At 42.8% G+C, this 22,539-nt stretch overlaps 1 protein-coding gene across 1 annotated transcript in view; it reads right to left on the bottom strand.

Moving 5' to 3' along the window:
• Positions 1 to 1,280: 1,280 nt before the first annotated feature.
• Positions 1,281 to 22,539, bottom strand: part of LOC139576214 (V-set and transmembrane domain-containing protein 2B-like) — a 31,735-nt gene continuing 10,476 nt past the window's right edge. Inside the window, exon 5 of the mRNA XM_071401997.1 lies at positions 1,281 to 2,494. Within this exon, the coding sequence (XP_071258098.1) occupies positions 2,406 to 2,494 (89 nt within the window). The 3' untranslated portion in view covers positions 1,281 to 2,405. The remainder of the gene's footprint in view (positions 2,495 to 22,539) is intronic.

Genomic DNA, 22,539 nt, shown 5'->3' with positions numbered 1-22,539 from the left:
ACGTTTTATTTCCTGATACACAATCCACAGAGCAGGAGAGTGTCACCTTTACTCTCACTTGGCTTTGTCACTTTAATGCAGTCCATCTATAACGGCAGGGGAGGGGTGTGCGCCAGAATTAATCAGACACTGACGAGGAATAATCATTGGGCTCTTTGTTGACTGCCAGAACGCGGTAATGTGTTACGCAAACGAGATGTGGCGAAACTTCCTAATACGCATCCAATACCCTGGATGTCATTGTCCACCTCGGTCATTGGTTATAAGAATGGCTTTAGAGGGCGAGAGGGAGACATAAAATGTATTCTTGTCAGATGTTGTGTAACACATTTAAATGCCCTTGTCAAACACCCATTAATTTGATGGGCAAACAGCCCCTAAAAAGGCACTGAAACATAACCGAAAATGTTTTAATGTTGCTGCCGCTTTGCTGCTGTTTGCTTTTAACTAACTAACTTCGGGACAAATGCAGTCCGTACACAAGAGTGAATCACAACGATAGTTTTAGGGAAAGATAATAAACTACCGAATGTTCAAAGATGTTGACATTCAACACTTGCAATGAGAATTCTGTTTGTGTTTATATCATGTCTGCTAGGCATCTATTGAGACCAAAGGACTGTCTGGAGCCAAACTAAAGTTCAAAGTGGATCCAGTCTTCCCATTCTCCACCAATATTAATGTGATAAACTGATAAACGATGAAAGATCTTGAAACAGACAACAAGAGGAGACTAGGTAGGGAGTTTCCGTTGCTCTTCCCTGGGATGCACATTCGACTAATGAAATGAACTGTAGTGGCGTATCGTGCTCCTTTTTTTGGTTTGTTAGTTAGACATGCTTAAACGAGCAAGAATTCTTCCGCTGAATGTGTGCCTATCCTGCCGGAAAGACTACATCACAGCTCACTACTCCCAGGGGACTGCGTTGCGACCCTCAGTCTACAACGTGGGCGCTCAAGTGGTACCTTGCGTCTGCTTTGCCAGGATCAACAGCTGCTCAGCTGTCACATATCTCCCATGGATTCAATAGAGCTCAGACCCTGGTTCTGCAACTGACTTTGGAGATACACTTGGACAGGGATGCACGCAGGCGCTTCATTAGACATTAGTGCGTGTGGCACTGGCAAGAAAGATCTGTCTGGACAGTGACCTACGTGCCTAATTCACCTCTAGTTCATGGAAAGATTAATCTCATGATATGGGTCAACCATATACTTTAGAGAGCACTAAGACATGCTTAGTGCTCCTGTATGGTCATAGATTTAATGTTCACATATGACGCCTTTGATGTCAATTTTTATTTAAAAAAACAACAACTTTTATTTCAACTGGTGTTGGCAACATACCAATACGTTTTTTTTTTTTGATTTTATAAATGAATGTCTTACCTTTGACCACCATATCTTTAATAAAAATAAACATTATTGAAGGTGACTAACAACAACTATGGTAATGTGTGCCTTATTTAATCAAAATATATAAGGTCATATTTGTTTACATCATGAAACAACGCTTGAGAGAGAGAGAGAGAGAGAGAGAGAGAGAGAGAGAGAGAGAGAGAGAGAGAGAGAGAGAGAGAGAGAGAGAGAGAGAGAGAGAGAGAGAGAGAGAGAGACAGAGAGAGAGAGAGACAGAGAGAGAGACAGAGACAGAGACAGAGACAGAGAGAGAGAGAGAGAGAGAGACAGAGAGAGAGAGAGAGAGAGAGAGAGAGAGAGAGAGAGAGAGAGAGAGGCAACATAACTACTTAGACTCACAGTCTCCATGAATGAACCAAACATAAAAAAAAGCCCCATCTTTGATGTCTGTGAACAAACATGATGGGTTTCTGTTCAACAGCTCATGCAAATCAACTTGAACAAACATGAGGAGTGGATCTCTTTTAGAATACAAAAAATAATAATCAACCAAAAGCAGATATGATCAAAATAATTTCAAAATCCTGAAAAATGAATTCCAAATAAAATCCATAGAACTGAAAATATAATACAAATAGAAAATAAAACATAAAAACATATCCACCCGAAAATAAATAAGAACAGCCATGCATGAAGCACGGCAGATACTATTTGGAAACTGGATGCAGCGTTTAGCGGATGTCGGTTGTGTGTATGACACAGAGGTGAAGTTCCTATTCACATAGATTCCTTGTTTCATGCTTCTCATACAATCCATATGATTCCAGTTCTTAGACGTGTCCTCTATTAGTCCCAGTCAGAAGACCACCGTCTCCTCCTTTTCTTTCATTCAGTCCTTATGTCATCAGTCCGTTCTTCTCCTCTCTTTGCCATTCGTTTCCTCATCCTCAGTGATGTGCCATAACGGTTTACATCTATATATATTTCCCTTTCGTTGTTTGGTACATAAAGTAAAAACCTTCGGGTCGTCGTTTGGTTGAAGTCTCTTACTGGGCAAACAGGGAGGGGAGGAGCTTATGCAGGATCAGGAGAGTGATGAAGAGGAACGGGTCAGTGGTGGTAATGGCTCCAGAACCTGGCCAGACAAAGAAAACCAGAGGGGGTAGAAAGGTCAGTGGAAATGTCTCTGTGCTTCAAATCAAACCTGCACACAGAAACTGAGGAGAGATACAGTGTTAAGACAGTACCATGGATGCCTGGCTGTGGTGAATGGGAACAATGGGGGATCCTCCAGAATAAAGGAAGCTCACAGTAGCTCATGATAGCTATTAACTCCCTGCCAGGAGTAGAATTCTGTATTACCTGGGCCATATTTCACACAATTATGGCTGACAAAATGTCAGTCGCAGAAAATCTCAAATCGACTTTTGTTCACGCTTCTGCTGCCACTTGCAGATAAAGGTGAGATAGAGGTGAGAGTTTCATCCACATTGCCTGTCTACCTTTGAGTAGATGAAATGGCGGCATCTACTTATGCTGATGGTTTTGTACAGGAAAGGTGGGAGACATCCCGGGGTAGAACCTGGCTATGAGGAATAGTCGCCCTTGGATATAGCTCCTTATCCCTGTTTGACACGTTTCATTTCCTGTTTGAGCAGTAGAGCAACTGCTGGCTAAAAGCTGTTTCATTACGACACACGCACACTCTCTCACACGAGCACACATGCTCGTTTACACACACATGTGCATAAACGGACACGCACGGTTGCCCGAAAAACAGACCCCGAACAAACAAAAATCAGCCCAGATGGATTTTTCAGATCACACACACACACACACACACACACACAGAAACAAGCGTAATGAGTCAATGTTTAACTAGGCTGGAGTTTCTGTGACAGATACAGTGTGAAACAGCAGTCTGTTTTTCCATTCTCGTGTCTTCCCCGGGCCATGCCCCACTACACATCCACACACCAACGTTTCCATCATCCCCCAGCCCAAAGACACAGCATCAACTCAAAGACATGAACTCTACCACACGCAAACAGGGCAATACACGTGCTTAACAGTGACTTACAAGACTCACCCGGAGCCAGGCCAGCTGTCTTAATCCCAAACAGAACTGCAGTGAATTCAGGACAAAATGGCGTGAGTGAGAAAGCGTTAGACCAAATGTCTTTCTCCGTACTGCGCTGATTTGTTGATTTGCTGATTGGCTCTAATCTTCGCATCAATTCCCCTTGTCTCTCCCTCATTCCACTTCTATAGTTTCAATCTCTCATGTCCCTCCAGCCGCTCTCTGTTTATGTCTCTGGCTCTGTACCTCTTTGTAAACTCTATCTGTTCTTTTGTGTCCCACCCCCATTTTATTTTTGCCACATTTCTCTTTCTTTGCCCTTTAAAATCTCTCTCTGTCCGATCTCCACTCTCTGTCTTCCATGGTCATTGAGTAGATTGGCTGTAGAGTGATGGACAGCATCTGGACAGGGCATCTTATCTGACCCTCCTCACCAAGGATACAAATGACAGGTGTTTATTTGAGGCTATCTGGAGACAGCCGGCTCTGACGACCCCTGTCAGTCACCCTGCCCCCCGTGACGCACCCCACCTCACCTTTAACTACATTAAACAAATTGGTTCACCCTGTGTCATCTATGGTAATCTTTATCAGACACTCTCCTACTCAGACAGTTAAAGTATGTGTTCATTGTAGATGGAATGCAGGTAAAGTTATGTTAAATACAAAGGTCGAACAAAAGCCATGAAAATAACAAAATGAATAAACCCACACGAATCAGCTAAAACCTGAGAACTTCTCCTAGGACCATTGTAGCCATAATCACTCCACACGTTAACACAGCAGTCATCAAAGATGTAACACAAAGGCATTACTCAATCCACACTAATCCCCCTCCTGTAAGGACTACATAAGAGAATAGATACACCAGGGATTGTAGCATACTCTGTTTCACGGAAACATGGCTCTCTCGGGATATGCTGTCGGAGTCGGTACAGCCACCTGGATTCTCAGTGCATCACGCCGACAGGAATAAACAGCTCTCCGGGAAGAAGAATGGCGGGGATATATGTTTCATGATTAACGACTCATGGTGTAATTGTAACAACATACAGGAACTCAAGTCCTTTTGATCACCTGACCTAGAATTCCTCACAATCAAATGCCAACTGTATTATCTCCCAAGAGAATTCTCTTCGTTATTGTCACAGCCGTGTATATCCCCCCTCAAGCCGATACAACGACGGCCCTCAAGGAACTTCACTGAACTTTGTGCAAACTGGAAACCATATATCCTGAGGCTGCATTTATTGTAGCTGTGGATTTTAACAAAGCAACTTTGAGAAAAAGGCTACCTAAATTCTATCAGCATTTCGACTGTAGCACTCGCGCTGGAAAAACACTGGACCATTGTTACTCTAACTTCCGCGATGCATACAAGGCCCTCCTCCACCCTCCTTTTGGCAAATCTGACCATGACTCCATTTTGCTCATCCCTTCCTATAGGCAGAAACTCAAACAGGAAGTACCCGTGCTAAGACTATTCAATGCTTTTCTGACCAATTGGAATCCACGCATCAAGATTGTTTTGATCATTGGGATATGTCTCGGGTAGCCTCAGAGAACAATATGACGTATACACTGATTCGGTGAGTGAGTTTCTAGGGAAGTGGATAGGAGATGTTGTACCCACTGTGACTATTAAAACCTAACCTAACAAGAAACCGTGGATAAATGGCAGCATTCGTGCATAACTGAGAGCGCGTACCACCGCATTTAACCATGGCAAGGCGGCTGGGAATATGGCAGAATACAAACAGAGTAGGCAATCCCTCCGCAAGGAAATAAAACAAGCAAAATTTCAGTATAGAGACAAAGTGGAGTCGCAATTCAACGGTTCAGACACGAGACGTATGTGGCAGGGTCTACAGATAATCACGGACTACAAAAGGACAACCAGCCACATCGCGGACACCGACGTCTTGCTTCCAGACAAACTAATCACCTTCTTTGCCCGCTTTGAGGATAATACAGTGCCACCGACGCGGCCCGCTACCAAGGACTGTGGGCTTGACGACATCCCTAGACGCGTCCTCAGAGCATGCCCAGACAAGCTGGCTGGTGTGTTTACGGACATATTGAATCTCTCCCTATCCCAGTCTGGGGTCCACACATGCTTCAAGATGGCTACCATTGTTCCTGTACCCAAGAATGCAAAGATTACTGAACTAAATGACTATCACCCCGTAGCACTCACTTCTGTCATCATGTAGTGGCTTTGAGAGACTAGTCAAGGATCATATAACCTTCACCTTACCTGTCACCCTAGACCCACTTCAATTTGCTTACCGCCCCAATAGGTCCACAGACGATGCAATCGCCATCACACTGCACACTGCCTTATCCCATCTGGACAACAGGAATACCTACGTATGTTAGAACGCTGTTCATTGACTATAGCTCAGCATTCAACACCATAGTACCCACCAAGCTCGTCATTTTGCTTGAGGCCCTGGGTCTTAACCCCACCCTGTGCAATTGGGTCCTGGACTTCCTGATGGGCCGCCCCCAGGTGGTGAAGGTAGGAAACAACATCTCCACTTCGCTGATCCTCAACACTGGGGACCCACAAGGGTGCATGCTCAGCCCCCTCCTGTTCTCCCTTTTCACCCATGACTGCGTGGCCATGCACGCCTCCAACTCAATCGTCAAGTTTGCAGACGATATAACAGTATTAGGCTTGATTACCAAGAACGACGAGACAGCTTACAGGGAGGAAGGTGAGGGCTCTCGGAGTGTGGTGTCAGAAAAATAACCTCTCACTCAACTTCAACAACACAAAGGACATGATCGTGGACATCAGGAAACAGCAGAGGGAGCACCCCCCTATCCACATCGACGGAACAGCAGTGGAGAAGGTGGAAAGTTTTAAGTTCCTCGGCATACAAATCACTGACAAACTGAAATGGTCCACCCACACAGACAGTGTGGTGAAGAAGGCGCAACAGCGCCTCTTCAACCTCAGGTGGCTGAAAAAAATGTGGCTTGTCAACCAAAACCCTCACGAACTTTTACAGATGCACAATTGAGAGCATCCTGTTGGGCTCTATCACAGCCTGGTACGGCAACTGCACCTCCCTCAACCGCAAGGCTCTCCAGAGGGTGGTGCGGTCTGCACAACGCATCACCGGAGGCAAACTACCTGCCCTCCAGGATACCTATAGCACCCGAAGTCACAGGTAGGCCAAAAAGATCATCAAGGACAACAACCACCCAAGCCGCTGCCTGTTCACCCTGCTACCACCCAGAAGGCGAGGTCTGTACAGGTGCATCAAAGCTGGGACCGAAAAACAGCTTCTATCTCAAGGCCATCAGACTGTTAAACAGCCATCACTAGCACAGAGAGGCTGCTGCTTACATACAGACTTTAATTATTGGCCACTTTAATAAACGGAACACTAGTCACTTTAATAATGCCACTTTAATAATGTTTACATATCTTGCATTACTCATTTCATATGTATATACTGTATTGTATACTACAGTATCTATTACATCTTAGCTTATGCCGCTCTGACATTGCTCATCCATATATTTATATATTCTTATTCCATTCCTTTACTTATATATGTGTGTATTAGGTATTTATTGTGCAATTGTTAGATATTACTTGTTAGATATTACTGCACCGTCAGAACTGGAAGTACAAGCATTTTGCTACACTCGCAATAACATCTGCTAACCATGTGTATGTGACCAATACAATTTGATTTGATTTGATGTATTTGTTTACTCTCATAAAAGCAAACACTGCTCCAACTCCAAATTTACACAACACTCTGTTGGGATCTGTCTTGTTTATCTTTGAACCGTGTTTTAGTACCAGTGGATATCTCTCTGTAGGAATGACATTGCTTTGCATTGAGGTTCAGATGATTCTCCCCTGAGTTTTGAATCAATCAAAGCATACACTTAACCTCAGAACACAGTGTCTGTAAGATCATCTGTCTACTGCAGATAAATCATTTAGCCAATATTTTACATCCAATGGAAATGTAGGTTTGTGAGAGTAACCTCGACCTTTAAAAATACAATTAATTCAATAGTCTTTTTAACTGCCGACAATCTGCTATACTTTATATAACCCGCCACGTTCAAATATTCGTAAACTAAAACCTGGACATTGGGTTAAAAAGGCATCTGTGGTATATGAAGTGGGGGTGTTGAATGGGCCCAACACATTATTTGGAGATCACATCCCAGCTCATTGGGGCCAAAGGGAAGCAGAAACAATATACCTTTCATACAGTGTACAAAACTAGCTATGACTCAGCTACATGCTCTGTTCGAGCAATAATTACTGTCATTAGTACACCAGCGCTGTGAGGTTGGAAGGTCTCTCTCTCTCTCTCTCTCTCTCTCTCTCTCTCTCTCTCTCTCTCTCTCTCTCTCTCTCTCTCTCTCTCTCCTTCTCTCTCTCTCTCTCTCTCTCTCTCTCTCTCTCTCTCTCTCTCTCTCTCTCTCTCTCTCTCTCTCTCTCTCTCTCTCTCTCTCTCTCTCTCTCTCTCTCTCTCTCTCTCTCTCTCTCTCTCTCTCTCTCTCTCTCTCTCTCTCTCTCTCTCTCTCTCTCTCTCTCTCTCTCTCTCTCTCTCTCTCTCTCTCTCTCTCTCTCGTCGGAGTGCATGCTGGGAGTGAGTCGTCAAGCAGGAGTGATTGTGAGAGCGAATGGAATTTATTTTCACTCTATTGGGTTTTGGTATGTATATATATATATATTGATTAGTTTAGTTGTTTTAAGGGTATCTTGTTTAATTATAACTAAGCACGTATAAGGGTGGTGGGATCGTTGAGGTTGGTTTTTCGCGAGGGCACGACCAGCGGGTGGGGCTGGTTGCAATGGCCACTCGCGGGAGTGAGGAGTTTGAAAAACTTAGTCGGAGGCATGGAGTAAAGATTCCTGCTGCGGCCTGGTGTTCAGTGGAAGAATGTAGCTTGGCTGTGGGTGCTATCATTGGGTATGATAGCATCAAATCAGCCTCAAGGATGAATAGCGCTGTAGTGATATTCTTAGATTCCATTGAAAAGGTGAATAAAATAGTTGAGAGGGGTGTTGTGTTGCGGGAGACACAGACGCCGGTATTTCCGCTTATGAATCCGGCGAAAAAAGTGATACTTTCTGACGTGCCACCATTTGTTAGAGATGAAGTGTTGGAGCGGGAGTTATCTCGCCATGGTCAAATCGTATCTACAATAAAGAAGGTTCTTTTTGGATGCAAATCTCCGTTGTTGAAACATGTCGTGTCTCATAGGAGACAAGTGCATATGATTTAAAAAAAGGACGGAGATGAACTGAATTTAGCGTTCAGTTTTAAGATTGATGGATTTGATTATGTATTCTACGCTTCTACTGAATCAATGAAATGCTTTGGCTGTGGAAAAGAGGGGCATTTGGTGCGTAGTTGTCACGAGAATGAGCGCGCTGAGCCAGGTAGTAACTCTAGTGCTGGTGCAACTAACGCACCACCGCGAAGGGATGAACATGCTAAGGGTGCAGGGGAAGGGAGAAGGTGGGCAGATGTGGTTGGAAAAGTAGGAGAGGAAGGCATTGTGGATACGGGGGCAATTGTGGTAGATCAGAACAAAGAGGGAGGGGAAACAGTCGGTGAGATTGCGACTGCCGTCGCTGAGGTGGTGCTGGAAAATGAAATTGGAGGTCAAGAGGAGATTGAAATAACGGAAAAGGAAGCAGATGTTTTCAAAATACCGAGGAGTAAAAGGAAGAATTTAAGGGGTGGTGAAGGGTCTAATTCTAAGAGAAAGGTAGAGATTGATAAATCAGTTGAAGATGAACAAGTTGTAGAGATGGTGGAGTTTTCTTCTGGGGAGGATAGCGAGAGTGAGTCATCTGACGCGTCACAACAATATAGCGAGATAAATGGGGTGGAAGGGAGGTATGGGATTGAGAAGATACGTCAATTTCTGAAGTTGACAAAAGGGAAGAAATATATGCAGGATTACAATGTAACTGATTTTTTCCCTGAAAGTGAATTGTTTATTGAATCAGCAAAGTTTCTGATGTAAAAAATTACAGGGGGAGGTTTAAAAAGCTCTGAAATTGCTAGACTCAAGAAAGTGGTCACGAGAGTGATAAGTGATGTAAATTCTAAAGAAAATGAAAGAGTTCAGTTGCAGTTTTAACTCTGTAAAGAGATGTGGTGGCTGTATCTTCCTCTGTATATTTTTTTCATCCATGAGCAGTTTTAAGATTTCTTCTTTAAACGTAAATGGGGCAAGAGATGGTAAAAAAAGAGCTATGGTGTATGAGTTAATTAGGGGAAAGGGAAGTGACATAAATTTTCTACAAGAAACGCATAGTAATTTGGAAAATGAAGTTATGTGGCAAAAGGAGTGGGGGGGGACAGTGGTGTGTAGTCATAAAAACTCAAAAAGTGGGGGTGTGGCTATCTTGTTCTCAAAAGGGTTTTTGCCTTTGTCTTATGAGATTGAAGAGGTAGTTGAGGGGAGGTTATTAAAAGTTAGAGCAAGGTATGAAAACATCACTATGTGTCTGATAAATGTATATGCCCCAGTGGTGACAGTTGAGAGGGTATGTTTTTTAGAGACATTATCAAATACCATTGAGAAATGTAACAAAGAAGATTATTTATTTATTGCTGGGGATTTTAACTGCACAGTCAGCGATTTAGATAGAAATCACCAAGAACCTCATATAGCCTCAAGGACTTTTTTAAAACGCCTCATTGTAACACATGAACTGTGTGATATTTGGCGGAGTCAACATGGAGGAACAAGGCAGTACACCTGGGCGCATGTGAGAGAGAACATCATCTCTATGGCCAGGTTAGATAGGTTTTATTGTTTTGAGCATCAATCTCAGGTCTGTAAATCAAGTGTGATAACCCCAGTGGGATTTTCTGATCATTGTTTAATAACAGAGGTGGTGTTCATTAACGATGTAAAACCCAAAAGCGCATACTGGCATTTTAATATAACTTTATTGAGTGATGCTCACTTCAGGAAATGTTTCAGTTTTTTCTGGGAGAGGTGGAGGTCTCAAAAGACCAGTTTTGTATCCCTTCAACAGTGGTGGGATATAGGGAAAATTCAGATTCAACAATTCTGTAATCAATACACGAGGAATGTCACCAAGGATATCACCAGATCAATGAAAGCCCTAGAGTTTGAAATAGTGGAACTCATGACGTTGGTTGAGACCACAGGAGATCGAGGCCATACTCAGGCCCTCAAGAGGAGAAAAGCTGCATTGGCAGACCTGCTGGGTATCAGAGCACAGGGGGCATTGGTGAGAAGTAAGTTTCAGGGAATATCTGAAATGGATGCCTCATCCAAATTTTTCTTTGGTTTAGAGAAAAAGAATGGACAAAGAAAAATTATTCATTGTCTCAAATCAGCTGTTGGACAAGAGCTCACTAGCCCTAGTGAAATTAGAAAGAGGGCAGTAGAGTTCTATGCTGAGCTCTACAAGTGTGAGTACAAAGAGGATAAAACAGTGACACAGCAGTTCTTTGATGGGCTCCCAAAGGTGGCTGCAGAAGCTCAGGTTGAGCTTGAGCAACCATTGTCTTTGCAGGATTTATACACTGCATTAAAAGGCATGGAAAATGGAAGGGCACCAGGCATTGATGGGCTTCCCGTTGACTTTTTTAAGTCTTTTTGGGTTATGTTGGGAGAGGATTGGCTAGCAGTAGTTAATGATAGTTTAACCGGAGGGTTACTACCAATAAGCTGCAGAAGGGCTGTCCTCACCCTATTGCCCAAAAAGGGTGACCCTAGGGAGGTGAAGAACTGGAGGCCGGTGGCTTTATTGTGCACTGATTATAAGATATTGTCAAAGGCTTTGTCCAACAGGCTGAGGGAGGTGATGGGGCAAATCATACATACGGACCAGTCCTACTGTGTTCCTGGCAGGCAGATAGGGGATAACATTTCTCTGATTCGTGATTTTTTGGACGTCTCTAGGGCTATTGGGTTGGATGCTGGTCTAATTTCAATTGATCAGGAAAAGGCATTTGACCGAGTTGAACATCAATATTTATGGCACACGCTTGAGGCGTTTGGGTTCAGCTCTGGTTTTATTGCCATGATAAAGGTGATATATGGTGACATTGAAAGTGTATTGAAAGTTAACGGTGGTTTGAGTGCTCCTTTTAAAGTGTGTAGAGGTATTAGGCAGGGATGTTCTTTGTCAGGAATGTTGTATGCAATTGCTATAGAGCCACTACTAAATAGCATTAGAAGTCGCATTGCAGGGGTGTACCTTTCAGAGGATATTCCTCCTATTCGTCTCTCAGCCTATACTGATGATGTAGTTGTGTTAGTGAAAAATCAAGCGGAGGTGGATAGTTTGAGTCTAATGGTTGATCGTTTTAGGGGAATATCCTCTGCAAAGGTAAATTGGGAAAAGAGTTGTGCTTTACAGATTGGAGAATGGGCTGGAGGGATCATGGCTTTGCCAGGGGGGCTAGAATGGTGTAAGGGAGGTTTTAAGTATCTTGGAGTGTACCTAGGAGATGAGGGGACTATGGAAAAAAATTGGAGTGGGGTGGTTGAAATTGTGGAAGGGAGGATGAGGAGATGGCGTTGGTTACTATCTCGTATGTCATATAGGGGGCGCACTATTATAGTTAACAATGTGATTGCCTCTACACTGTGGCATCGGTTGTCAGTTTTAGAACCACCATCTGGCCTTCTGGCTAAGATACAGGCAATTATTGTGGATTTCTTTTGGGATAAATATCACTGGGTTCCACAAAGTGTTTTGTATTTGTCAAAAGAGGAGGGGGGACAAGGTCTTGTACATCTTGCTAGTAGGGCTACTGCTTTCCGGTTTCAGTTTATTCAAAGGTTGCTTTATGGACCGGAAAATGTGGTGTGGAGAGGGGTGGCAGGTCTTGTATTACAGAGGGTTGGAGGATTAGGTTTAAAGAAGGCTTTATTTCTGGTTGACAGTAGCCAGATTTCTAGGGAGGGAGTACCTCCGTTTTACAGAGGCCTTCTCAGAGTGTGGAGCATAATGAAGGTGTCAAGACGAAGTTCAGCGGAGTCAGTGCATTGGCTGTTGGAGGAACCTCTGGTGTATGGGGCAAGACTGGATTGTACAACTGCAGCTGTTCCACATTTCTCCAAGATTCTGGTGAAGGGCAAAATCATCACCTTAAAACAGTTAATAGCCATGGCTGGGCCCGCCTTAATGGATGGAAGAAGGGTGGCTGAACATTTGGGGATGAGGTCGGAAAGGATTGTCGAACAAATGCTGGGGAGCTGCAGGAAGGCTCTGTCAGCGGAAGAGTGGGGTATGCTTAGTAGTCACAAGAAGAAGGTACAAGATGAAGACGTCTCATTTCCAAGACTAGGGATTACACCAAATATCCCAGAGTCAGAAAGAAAGGCGTTATTGCTGGATTTGAGAGGGTTGGAGGAGGTGGGTTTGGATGAGGTGAATGGGAAGGACTTGTATAGGGGGTGTGTCAAGGTGTTGAATAAAGATAAATTGAAAAATAGAAAAGACACTCCATGGAGGGTAAAATTGGGCATTGATGACAAGGTAAAGCCAGAATGGAGAGCACTGTACAAGCCACCGTTACAAAAGGGTACTGGTGATATGCAATGGAGGGTATTACATGGTATCATTGCAGTTAATGCTTTTGTATCTGTTATTAACTCAGATGTTAGAGATGGATGTCCTTTTTGTAATATAAGAGAAACCATTTTTCACTGTTTTATGGAGTGTGAGAGGATAAAACCTCTATTGGAAATGCTGGAATCTTTGTTTAAAGCTGTAGGGGAGTTTTTCAATAACACTGTTTTTATTTTGGGGTTTCGATATAGTAAGCAACAGAAAAGAAAATGTCAAATGTTAAATTTTATTTTGGGACAAGCTAAGATGTCAATTTTTCTGAGTAGGAAACATAAGATAGAAACGGGATATGGGCAGGATGTAAGATGTGTTTTTAAAGGATTAGTGAAAGCAAGAATAAAAGTAGATTTTGAGTTCTTCTCAGCTGTAAAAGATCTCATAGTGTTTGAGGAGAAGTGGGCATACGAAGGAGCGCTTTGTTTTGTAGAGGAGGGGAAATTATTTTTTGCTGATGAAATAAGTTGAATGTATATGTTATGTATTTATTTTTTTGTTTAGGAATTACATTTGTTATTTCATTTCTGAAAAGGCAGTGTGTCATTATTTATGTTAACACTTGAGTATAAAATAAAGGTTTTATAAAAACTTTAAAAAAAACTCTCTCTCTCAAACATTAGCAGACATTGACAATTTACCTAAAACAGAACCCCTTGGTTAGATACAAGTGTTTCTGTAGAGTAGCAGCTATGCACTGTGTAGACCTGTAACTAATGACCGTTAGGATGACATCACTATTCTCAAAGGTTACGGTTGGCATCTGCTAGAAGGGGGATGATTAGGAATCACATATGGGGGAGAACAAACAGAGAAAAACAGAGGGAACTATTGACAGGTGGTTGACTTTGTTCTATTCGTTTCATTGGACTGAACATACAATTTTGTATGATATTTTCTCTGGTGTGTGCCTAAGTTTGTCATCATGGATACATACAGGTCAAAAATCAACGTTCTCTTTCGTTAGGGGGAGGTTGAACTCCAACAGGCTTCTTCGCCACAAGGAAACAAAACGCCTTGGAAGTTCAATAATACAAGCTGAGGGCGAGGCAAACAAGGCCTCCTCCATCACTTCACCCTCAGCTTGCAGTGCGCCATAGGTTTTTAACTCTGACTGCTTGGGGTAGCTGCAACACAGAGAACTGCTACAGAGATCTACCGTTATGGATAGCCAGCTACCATTGTTCCCTATATGTCATGTAGTGTATTTCCTTATAGGTGAAAGTGACCACTCATTTAAGTGAGAACTCTCCACCTCTCTACCACTTATCCCACTGTCTCGTGGTTTTGGATGAGCTATAGGCAGCAACACAAAGGCCCAATAATAATAGAGTAATGTAAAGTCCCCATAACCATCCAGCCGTCATCTGTCACAGATGACAAAAAGTATTTTGCCAGGCAAAAAATGAACGGAAGTCAATCAACACCACATTGGGAGAAGTAAAGTGCTTCCCGCACAGTCTGACAGTTACCTAACACTTGTCATAATGGTCCTTGGAGAGGAGACTGACAACTGAAAAACCACATCAGCCTGTTAACATGCAGACACACACAGTGGCCATTACCTCAGACGAATGTACTCTCTCACATTGCTACCTCCCTCGCCAAGTCTTCACAAATGGACAGGAAAATCAGCCATGTCCAATATACAGTCTATAATATTTAAATGTATTTTAACCACATTTGATAGTATTGCAACTAATAGGCATGCATGGCATAAACACACACACAAACACACATAGGATGAGATAGACTGGGTGTTTAATAAGGGATTGAGACAGCTGTCCAGCCAGAGACAAGTACTCTTGGGTAGGTGTATTTGAGTGAGCTCTTGCATCACTACTGTCTGGCTGTCCTCTTGCTCTATGCCATCATCCTCACCTCCTACCAAACAAGCTCACCTGCCAAGTCATTGCTCCCGAACTGCTGAGTGAACACAGTCAGTTTTTAATATTTTTTCATATCCTATTGCATAGTCAACTGCTCCTATTGCTCTCTCTCTCTCTCTCTCTCACCTCACTTTCATTGAGAATAATACTAACATCAACATTATTGAACTAACTCCCACAGTTACGGTTGAAGTCAGAGGTTTACATACACTTAGGTTGGAGTTATTGTACCTCGTTTTTCAACCACTCCACACATTTCTTGTTAACAAACTGTAGTAGTTCTGCATGACACAAGTCATTTTTCCAACAATTGTTTACATACAGATTATGTCACTTATAACTCACTGTATCACAATTCCAATGGGTCAGAAGTTTACATACACTAAGTTGACTGTGCCTTTAAACAGCTTGGACAATTCCAGAAAATGATGTCATGGCTTTAGAAACTTCTGATAGGCTTATTGACATAATTTGAGTCAATTGGAGGTGTACCTGTGGATGTATTTCAAGGCCGACCTTCAAACTCAGTGCCTCTTTGCTTGACATCATGGGAAAATCAAAAGAAATCAGCCAAGACCTCAGAAAAAAAATTGTAGACCTCCACATGTCTGGTTCATCCATGGGAGCAATTTCCAAATGCCTGAAGGTACCACGTTCATCTGTACAAACAATAGTACGCAAGTATAAACACCATGGGACCACGCAGCCATCATACCGCTCAGGAAGGAGACACGTTCTGTCTCCTAGAGATGAACATACTTTGGTGCGAAAAGTGCAAATCAATCCCAGAACAACAGCAAAGGACCTTGTGAAGATGCTGGAGGAAACAGGTACAAAAGTATCTATATCCACAGTAAAACGAGTTATATATCGACATAACCTGAAAGGCTGCTCAGCAAGGAAGAAGCCACTGCTCCAAAACCCCCATAAAAAAGCTAGACTATGGTTTGCAACTGCACATAGGGACAAAGATCGTACTTTTTGGAGTAATATCCTCTGGTCTGATGAAACAAAAATAGAACTGTTTGGCCATAATGCCCATCGTTATGTTTGGAGGACAAAGGGGGAAGCTTGCAAGCTGAAGAACACCATCCCAACCATGAAGCATGGGGGTGGCAGCATCATGTTGTGGGGGTGCTTTGCTGCAGGAGGGGCTGGTGTACTTCACAAAATAGATAGCATCATGAGGAAGGAAAATTATGTGGATATATTGAAGCAATATCTCAAGACATCATTCAGGAAGTTAAAGCTTGGTCGCAAATGGGTCTTCCAAATGGACAATGACTCCAAGCATACTTCCAAAGTTGTGGCAAAATGTCTTAAGGACCACAAAGTCAAGGTATTGGAGTGGCCATCACAAAGCCCTGACCTCAATCCTATAGAAAATTTGTGGGCAGAACTGAAAAAGCGTGTGCGAGCAAGGAGGCCTACAAACCTGACACGGTTACACCAGCTCTGTCAGGAGGAATGGGCCAAAATTCACCCAACTTATTGTGGGAAGCTTGTGGAAGGCTACCCTAAATGTTTGACCCAAGTTAAACAATTTAAAGGCAATGCTACCAAATACTAATTGAGTGTATGTAAACTTCTGACCCACTGGGAATGTGATGAAAGAAATAAAAGCTGAAATAAATAATTCGCTCTACTATTATTCTGATATTTCACATTCTTAAAATAAAGTGGTGATCCTAACTGACCTAAGACAAGGAATTTTTACTAGGATCAAATGTCAGGAATTGTGACAAACTGAGTTGAAATGTATTTGGCTAAGGTGTATGTAAACTTCCGACTTAAACTGTACATCCACAATGTGGAATATTTCCACTAACTAAATGTTCCTTTTAATCACGCAGTCCCTAATCAATATAGATAGTCAATAAAATTCTAATTAGAATATTCCAGTGAATTAATTTGATGATTATTCAATTAATGATCTAAGTAATAGCGGTTCACATTGTAATTGGCTTTCAGATTGGCCTATATACAGGTTGATTTTGTGAAACAAGTGAGGCAAATTACTGAGATATGTAAAAAAATATATATTTCAGATTAATTTAAAGTAAGGGAAAACAGTATTGTATATTATGCTTGGGAGGTGCCGCAAGCAAAGAAATGTGATGAGATTAAAATCTTTACAATAATATTCTGTTTCTAATGTCGAAAAATGCTGGGATTAGTAATTGTGATTCCATGGATGGTTGTATTCACCGTTTAAAGTTTCAACACGGTTCCATTTCACTGCTATGTAGTAGATTTTCTGTTCGTGAATTGAGAACCTGGAGGAACATGCACATCTATGCAGTCGCCACACATTCCACTCTGAATTCATGATAGACAACCTCCATCCCCAAAGTGTTAGTTAGCCACTGATCCTCCATGGGACTATCTATCTGTGAAGCACTGGAGAATGGTGCACTGCAAGTTTATGTTACCCCAGCAAGGCCACCAAACCCCCAGATGAAAAATGAAAATGTGAGAGGCAATTTGAGACACCTGACAGTGTGCTGAGGGCCCGGCTTATCTGCCACATGCCCGTGACATTTCCCCTTTAACATTAATTGTTTCTGCCACTCAGACAGATGACATTGCAGAAAAGTGACAGATGCACGCATTTCCGAGAGGTGGGCAGATCGCATTTTTCCCCCTCAGCTGTCGTTATTGTGGTAAGACAGGAGAGGGCCAATCTTTCAAATATGCCAGGGTGCTTTTTAACCTTCACAATCCGTTGACAAATATGTTGAGGGGTTCACTTAAAGCAATAAAAAAAAGCCAAGACAAATTCTGTACCCCCCCCCCCCGTCAATGTAAAAGTGTCAGGGAGGCACTTTTACATGGATTTATTTACTGTATTAGATTTAGTCTGACAGAGATACATGACGAGAGACAGAGAAGCAAATACTGACCAGCCAATTTGAAGGAATATAGCAGCCATGAGCAAACAGTAAAATATGAAAAATAATATCCATCAGATTCTCCTAAATAAACAGGTGAGCTTGCCCTGCTCTGTCCTGGACAATCATGTTTAGACAACAAGCCCAGAGATCAGTCTGATGTTGTTTTTCGATACTAAATCAGTATTTAGAACTGAAGCACACAAGTAGTACTACTCAGTATGAGGCATATACGAATGTTGGTCAGTCAATCCAATTGCCCTGACAATGGCTGCCTGACCTTAGCTCGTTGTGTAAGCAAAGCAGAGCACAATTGTATTCAAGTCTACCAATCAAACAGTGAAAAGGATTCTGATTTTAGAATTTAGAATTAGGGGTAATATTGAAAATCGATGACATTAGACTATTTGGACATTTAGGTTAATGAGAGAGAGCGAGAGGGAGAGGGAGAGAGAGAGAGAGAGAGAACGCGGAGAGTCAGTGAACTGGCAGTGGTATTGTTTGATTTTCTTGCCAAATGGCCGCCTCCGTCGCGCTTCGCTAAGGACAGGGCTGGCCGAGCATGCTGATTCCACAGTGCCAGTTCCTAGGAGAGAGCGTTTAACGTGCTCCAGGCTATTCTCACGTCCACAGTACATGTCCAGGATGGCAGCATCAGTGTTATGAACAGTCCAACACGAGGAGGACTAACAGCATGGTGCCATTCTATTAGCTTGGTGTTTTTTGCATGATTACCCCTCGGTTGGCAGTTAGCTTCATTCAGAAAGTAAGGGATTCGACTCCCATAGAAAATACCAAATGGATCCCTGGCCTCTGGATGAGCGAGTCTGCTGAATGACTCACATGTAGAAGTAAATGTATGCTCCGATTACTAACTTGCACAACTCTGTTGGTTACATTTTCAATGGAACCCAAGGCTCTGTAGATGGCATTGGCATCAAGCATACATTTAGATATATGAGTTGTTGGGTGACATTACTGAATCATAAGTCTGGACTAGATGTGAAAGCAGAGGTGAAGCACTGCACTCAAGGACACAGGTAGAGTTGTAAAACTGTAGAAATGTTTTCTCTGGAGTCATCTCCTCCAGTCATGGCCCACCAGCTTTCCTCCTCTGCCCTGAGGACAAAGCCACAGCGAGGAGAGAACAGCCATCCAGACTAGCCACAACATACGTTGAGCAGGCACAACACTGAGTAAGATAGACACAATAGGGAAGGAACAGAGAATGGAACTCCCCACCATGTCTCCTCCAAGGGCCTCTAAGGTCTTTCTAAAACCCTTGAGGACCCCCAAGTAAAGAGGTCACAACCCTGGCAACAGCCTGTCATTAGAGGAGGGGCCTTTTCTACTTTACCCTGCAAACCACCAACGCACTGACAGCAACAGCCATGAAAGTGGAGGAGAAGTCTGGAGACATGCTTCCAGCCAGAGAAATGAACATGGTCTCCCTGGCTGCTTTCACATCATGTCTGTACACACACGCAGGCACAATCAAAACATACATCAGCACACAGCTACATGATAATGCACATAAACAGACAAGTGTGATCCCACATACTGAGAAATATAAGTATCCACCTTCCCTATCCCCAGCCAGACATGTCTCCCTTGCTGCACCACCACTGCGTCAGCAGCTGTAAGTCTGATATGGCAGAACGGCGAATGAAACCCTCCTGCGGAGTCTGTGAAATTTAATTATTCAGCAGTATGCTTCATCGATCAGTAGCGAGTCTGGCGTGTGAGATAACCCCTCTGCTCGCTCTCTCCAAAGGCTACATTAAGGCGCTCTCACGTTATAATGTGGAGATCATGAGGAGACATATCCATTGTGAATCATATCTTCATCATTTCTTTCTCTGTATGGTGGACACTATAAAGGCAAGAACATGTCCCTCTCCTCAGTGGGTAATCATAAGTATTCACCCCCCGTTGGATTTTCCACATTTTGTTGCATTACGTAGTGTGAATGAAATGGATTTAATTGTTTGGTCATCGAGCAAGACAAAATATTCCAATATCAATGTGAAAGAAAAATTCTAAACATTTTTTAAAATGAAAAATAAAATACTAATTTACCTTGATTAGATAAGTATTCACCCCTGAGTCTGATAAATCCAATACATACATGTTAGAAACACCTTCTGCAGCGGTTACAGCTGTGAATCTTTCTGGGTAAGTCTCTAAGAGCTTTCCACAGATGGATTGTGCGATATTTTCCCATTATTCTTTAAAAAATCTTCAAGCTCTGTCAAGGTGTTGGGGATCATGGCGAGACAGCAATTTTCAAGTCTTGTCATAGATCTCAAGCAGATTTAAGTCAAAACTGTAACTTGGCCACTCAGGAACATGCACTGTCTTCTTGGTAAGCAACTCCAGTGTAAATTTGGCCTTGTGCTGTAAACTCAGCAAAAAAAGAAACGTCCCTTTTCAGGACCCTGTCTTTCAAAGATAATTTGTAAAAATCCAAATAACTTCACAGATCTTCATTGTAAACGGTTTAAACACTGTTTCCCATGCTTGTTCAATGAACCATAAACAATTAATGAACATGCACCTGTGGAACGGTCGTTAAGACACTAACAGCTTACAGATGGTAGTCAATTAAGGTCACAGTTATGGAAACTTAGGACACTGGACACAGGCCTTTCTACTGACTCTGAAAAATACCAAAAGAAACGTGTGTGAACGTGCCTTAGGCATGATGCAAGGAAGCAAGAGGACTGCAGATGTGGCCAGGACAATAAAGTGCAATGTCCATACTGTGAGAATCCTAAGACAGCGCTACAGGGAGACAGGACGGACAGCTGATCGTCCTCGCAGTGGCAGACCACGTGTAACAACATCTGCACAGGATCGGTACCTCCGAACATCACACCTGCGGGACAGGTACAGGATGGCAACAACAACTGCCCGAGTTACACCAGGAACGCACAATCCCTCCATCAGTGCTCAGACTGTCCGCAATAGGCTGAAAGAGGCTGGACTGAGGGCTTGTAGGCCTGTTGTAAGGTAAGTCGTCACCAGACATCACCGGCAACAACATCGCCTATGGGCACAAACCCACCGTCGCTGGACCAGAAAGAACTGGCAAAAAGTGCTCTTCATTGACGAGTCGCGGTTTTGTCTCACCAGAGGTGATGGTCGGATTTGCATTTATCGTCGAAGGAATGAGCATTATACCGAGGCCTGTACTCTGGAGCGGGATCGATTTGGAGGTGGAGGGTCCATCATGGTTTGGGGCGGTGTGTCACAGCATCATCGGACTGAGCTTGTTGTCATTGCATGCAATCTCAATGCTGTGCATTACAGGGAAGACATCCTCCTCCCTCATGTGGTACCCTTCCTGACATGACCCTCCAGCATGACAATGCCACCAGCCATACTGATCGTTCTGTGCGTGATTTCCTGCAAGACAGGAATGTCAGTGTTCTGCCATGACCAGCGAATAGCCCGGATCTCAATCCCATTGAGCACGTCTGGGACCTGTTGGATCGGAGGGTGAGGGCTAGGGCCATTCCCCCCAGAAATGTCCGGGAACTTGCAGGTGCCTTGGTGGAAGAGTGATGTAACATCTCATATAAAATCTTATGCAGTCCATGAGGAGGAGATGCACTGCAATACTTAATGCAGCTGGTGGCCACACCAGATACTGTTACTTTTGATTTTGACACCCCCTTTGTTCAGGGACACATTATTCCATTTCTGTCAGTCACATGTCTTTGGAATTGTTCAGTTTATGTCTCAGTTGTTGAATCTTGTTATGTTCATACAAATATTTACACATGTTAAGTTTGCTGAAAATAAACACAGTTGACAGTGAGGACGTTTCTTTTTTTGTTGAGTTTATGCTATTGTCCTGCTGAAACGTGAGTTTTTCTCCCAGCGTATGGTGTAAAGCAGACTGAAGCATGTTTTCCTCTAGTATTGTGCCTGTGCTCAGCTCCATCCCGTTTCTTTTTATCCTGAAATACTCCCCAATCTTTGCTGATTTCAAGCATACCCATACCATGATGCAGCCACCACCATGCTTGAAAATAATGAGGCGGTTACTCAGTGATGTGTTGTGAAGGATTTGCCCCAAACATAAGTCTTTGCATTTAGGCCAAAAAGTATTTTTCTTTGCTGTGTTTTTTTCTCCCAGTATTACTTTAGTGCCTTTTTGCATACAGGATGCATGTTTTGGAATATGTTTATATATATATATATATACAGTGCCAGTCAAATGTTTGGACACACCTACTCATTCAAGGGTTTTTCTTTATTTTTACATTTTTCTACATTGTAAAATAATAGTGAAGACATCAAAACTATGAAATAACACACATGGAATCATGTATAAACCAAAAAGTGTTAAACAAATCAAATCGTATTTTATCTTTTAGATTCTTCAAAGTAGCCACCCTTTACCTGGGGCGGCAGGTAGCCGAGTGTTTAGAGCATTGGGCCAATAACCGAAAGGTTGCTGGATCGAATCCCTGAGCTGACTTGGTAAAAATCTGTCGCTCTACCCCTGAACAAGGCAGTTAACCCACTGTTCCCCGGTAGGCTGTCATTGTAAATAAGAACTTGTTCTAAACTGGCTTGCCTAGTTAAATAAATGGTAAACATTTTTTTACATATCTTGATGACAGTTTTGCACACTCTTTCCGTCAACAAGCTTCATGAGGTAGTCACCCGGAATGCATTTCAATTAACAGGTGTGCC

This window comes from Salvelinus alpinus, chromosome 5 (genome assembly GCF_045679555.1).
Source record: "Salvelinus alpinus chromosome 5, SLU_Salpinus.1, whole genome shotgun sequence".
Classification (NCBI taxonomy): Eukaryota; Metazoa; Chordata; class Actinopteri; order Salmoniformes; family Salmonidae; genus Salvelinus; species Salvelinus alpinus.
The sequence above is the reverse complement of the archived record's forward strand: the minus strand, read 5'-3'. Positions and strand labels throughout refer to the sequence as shown.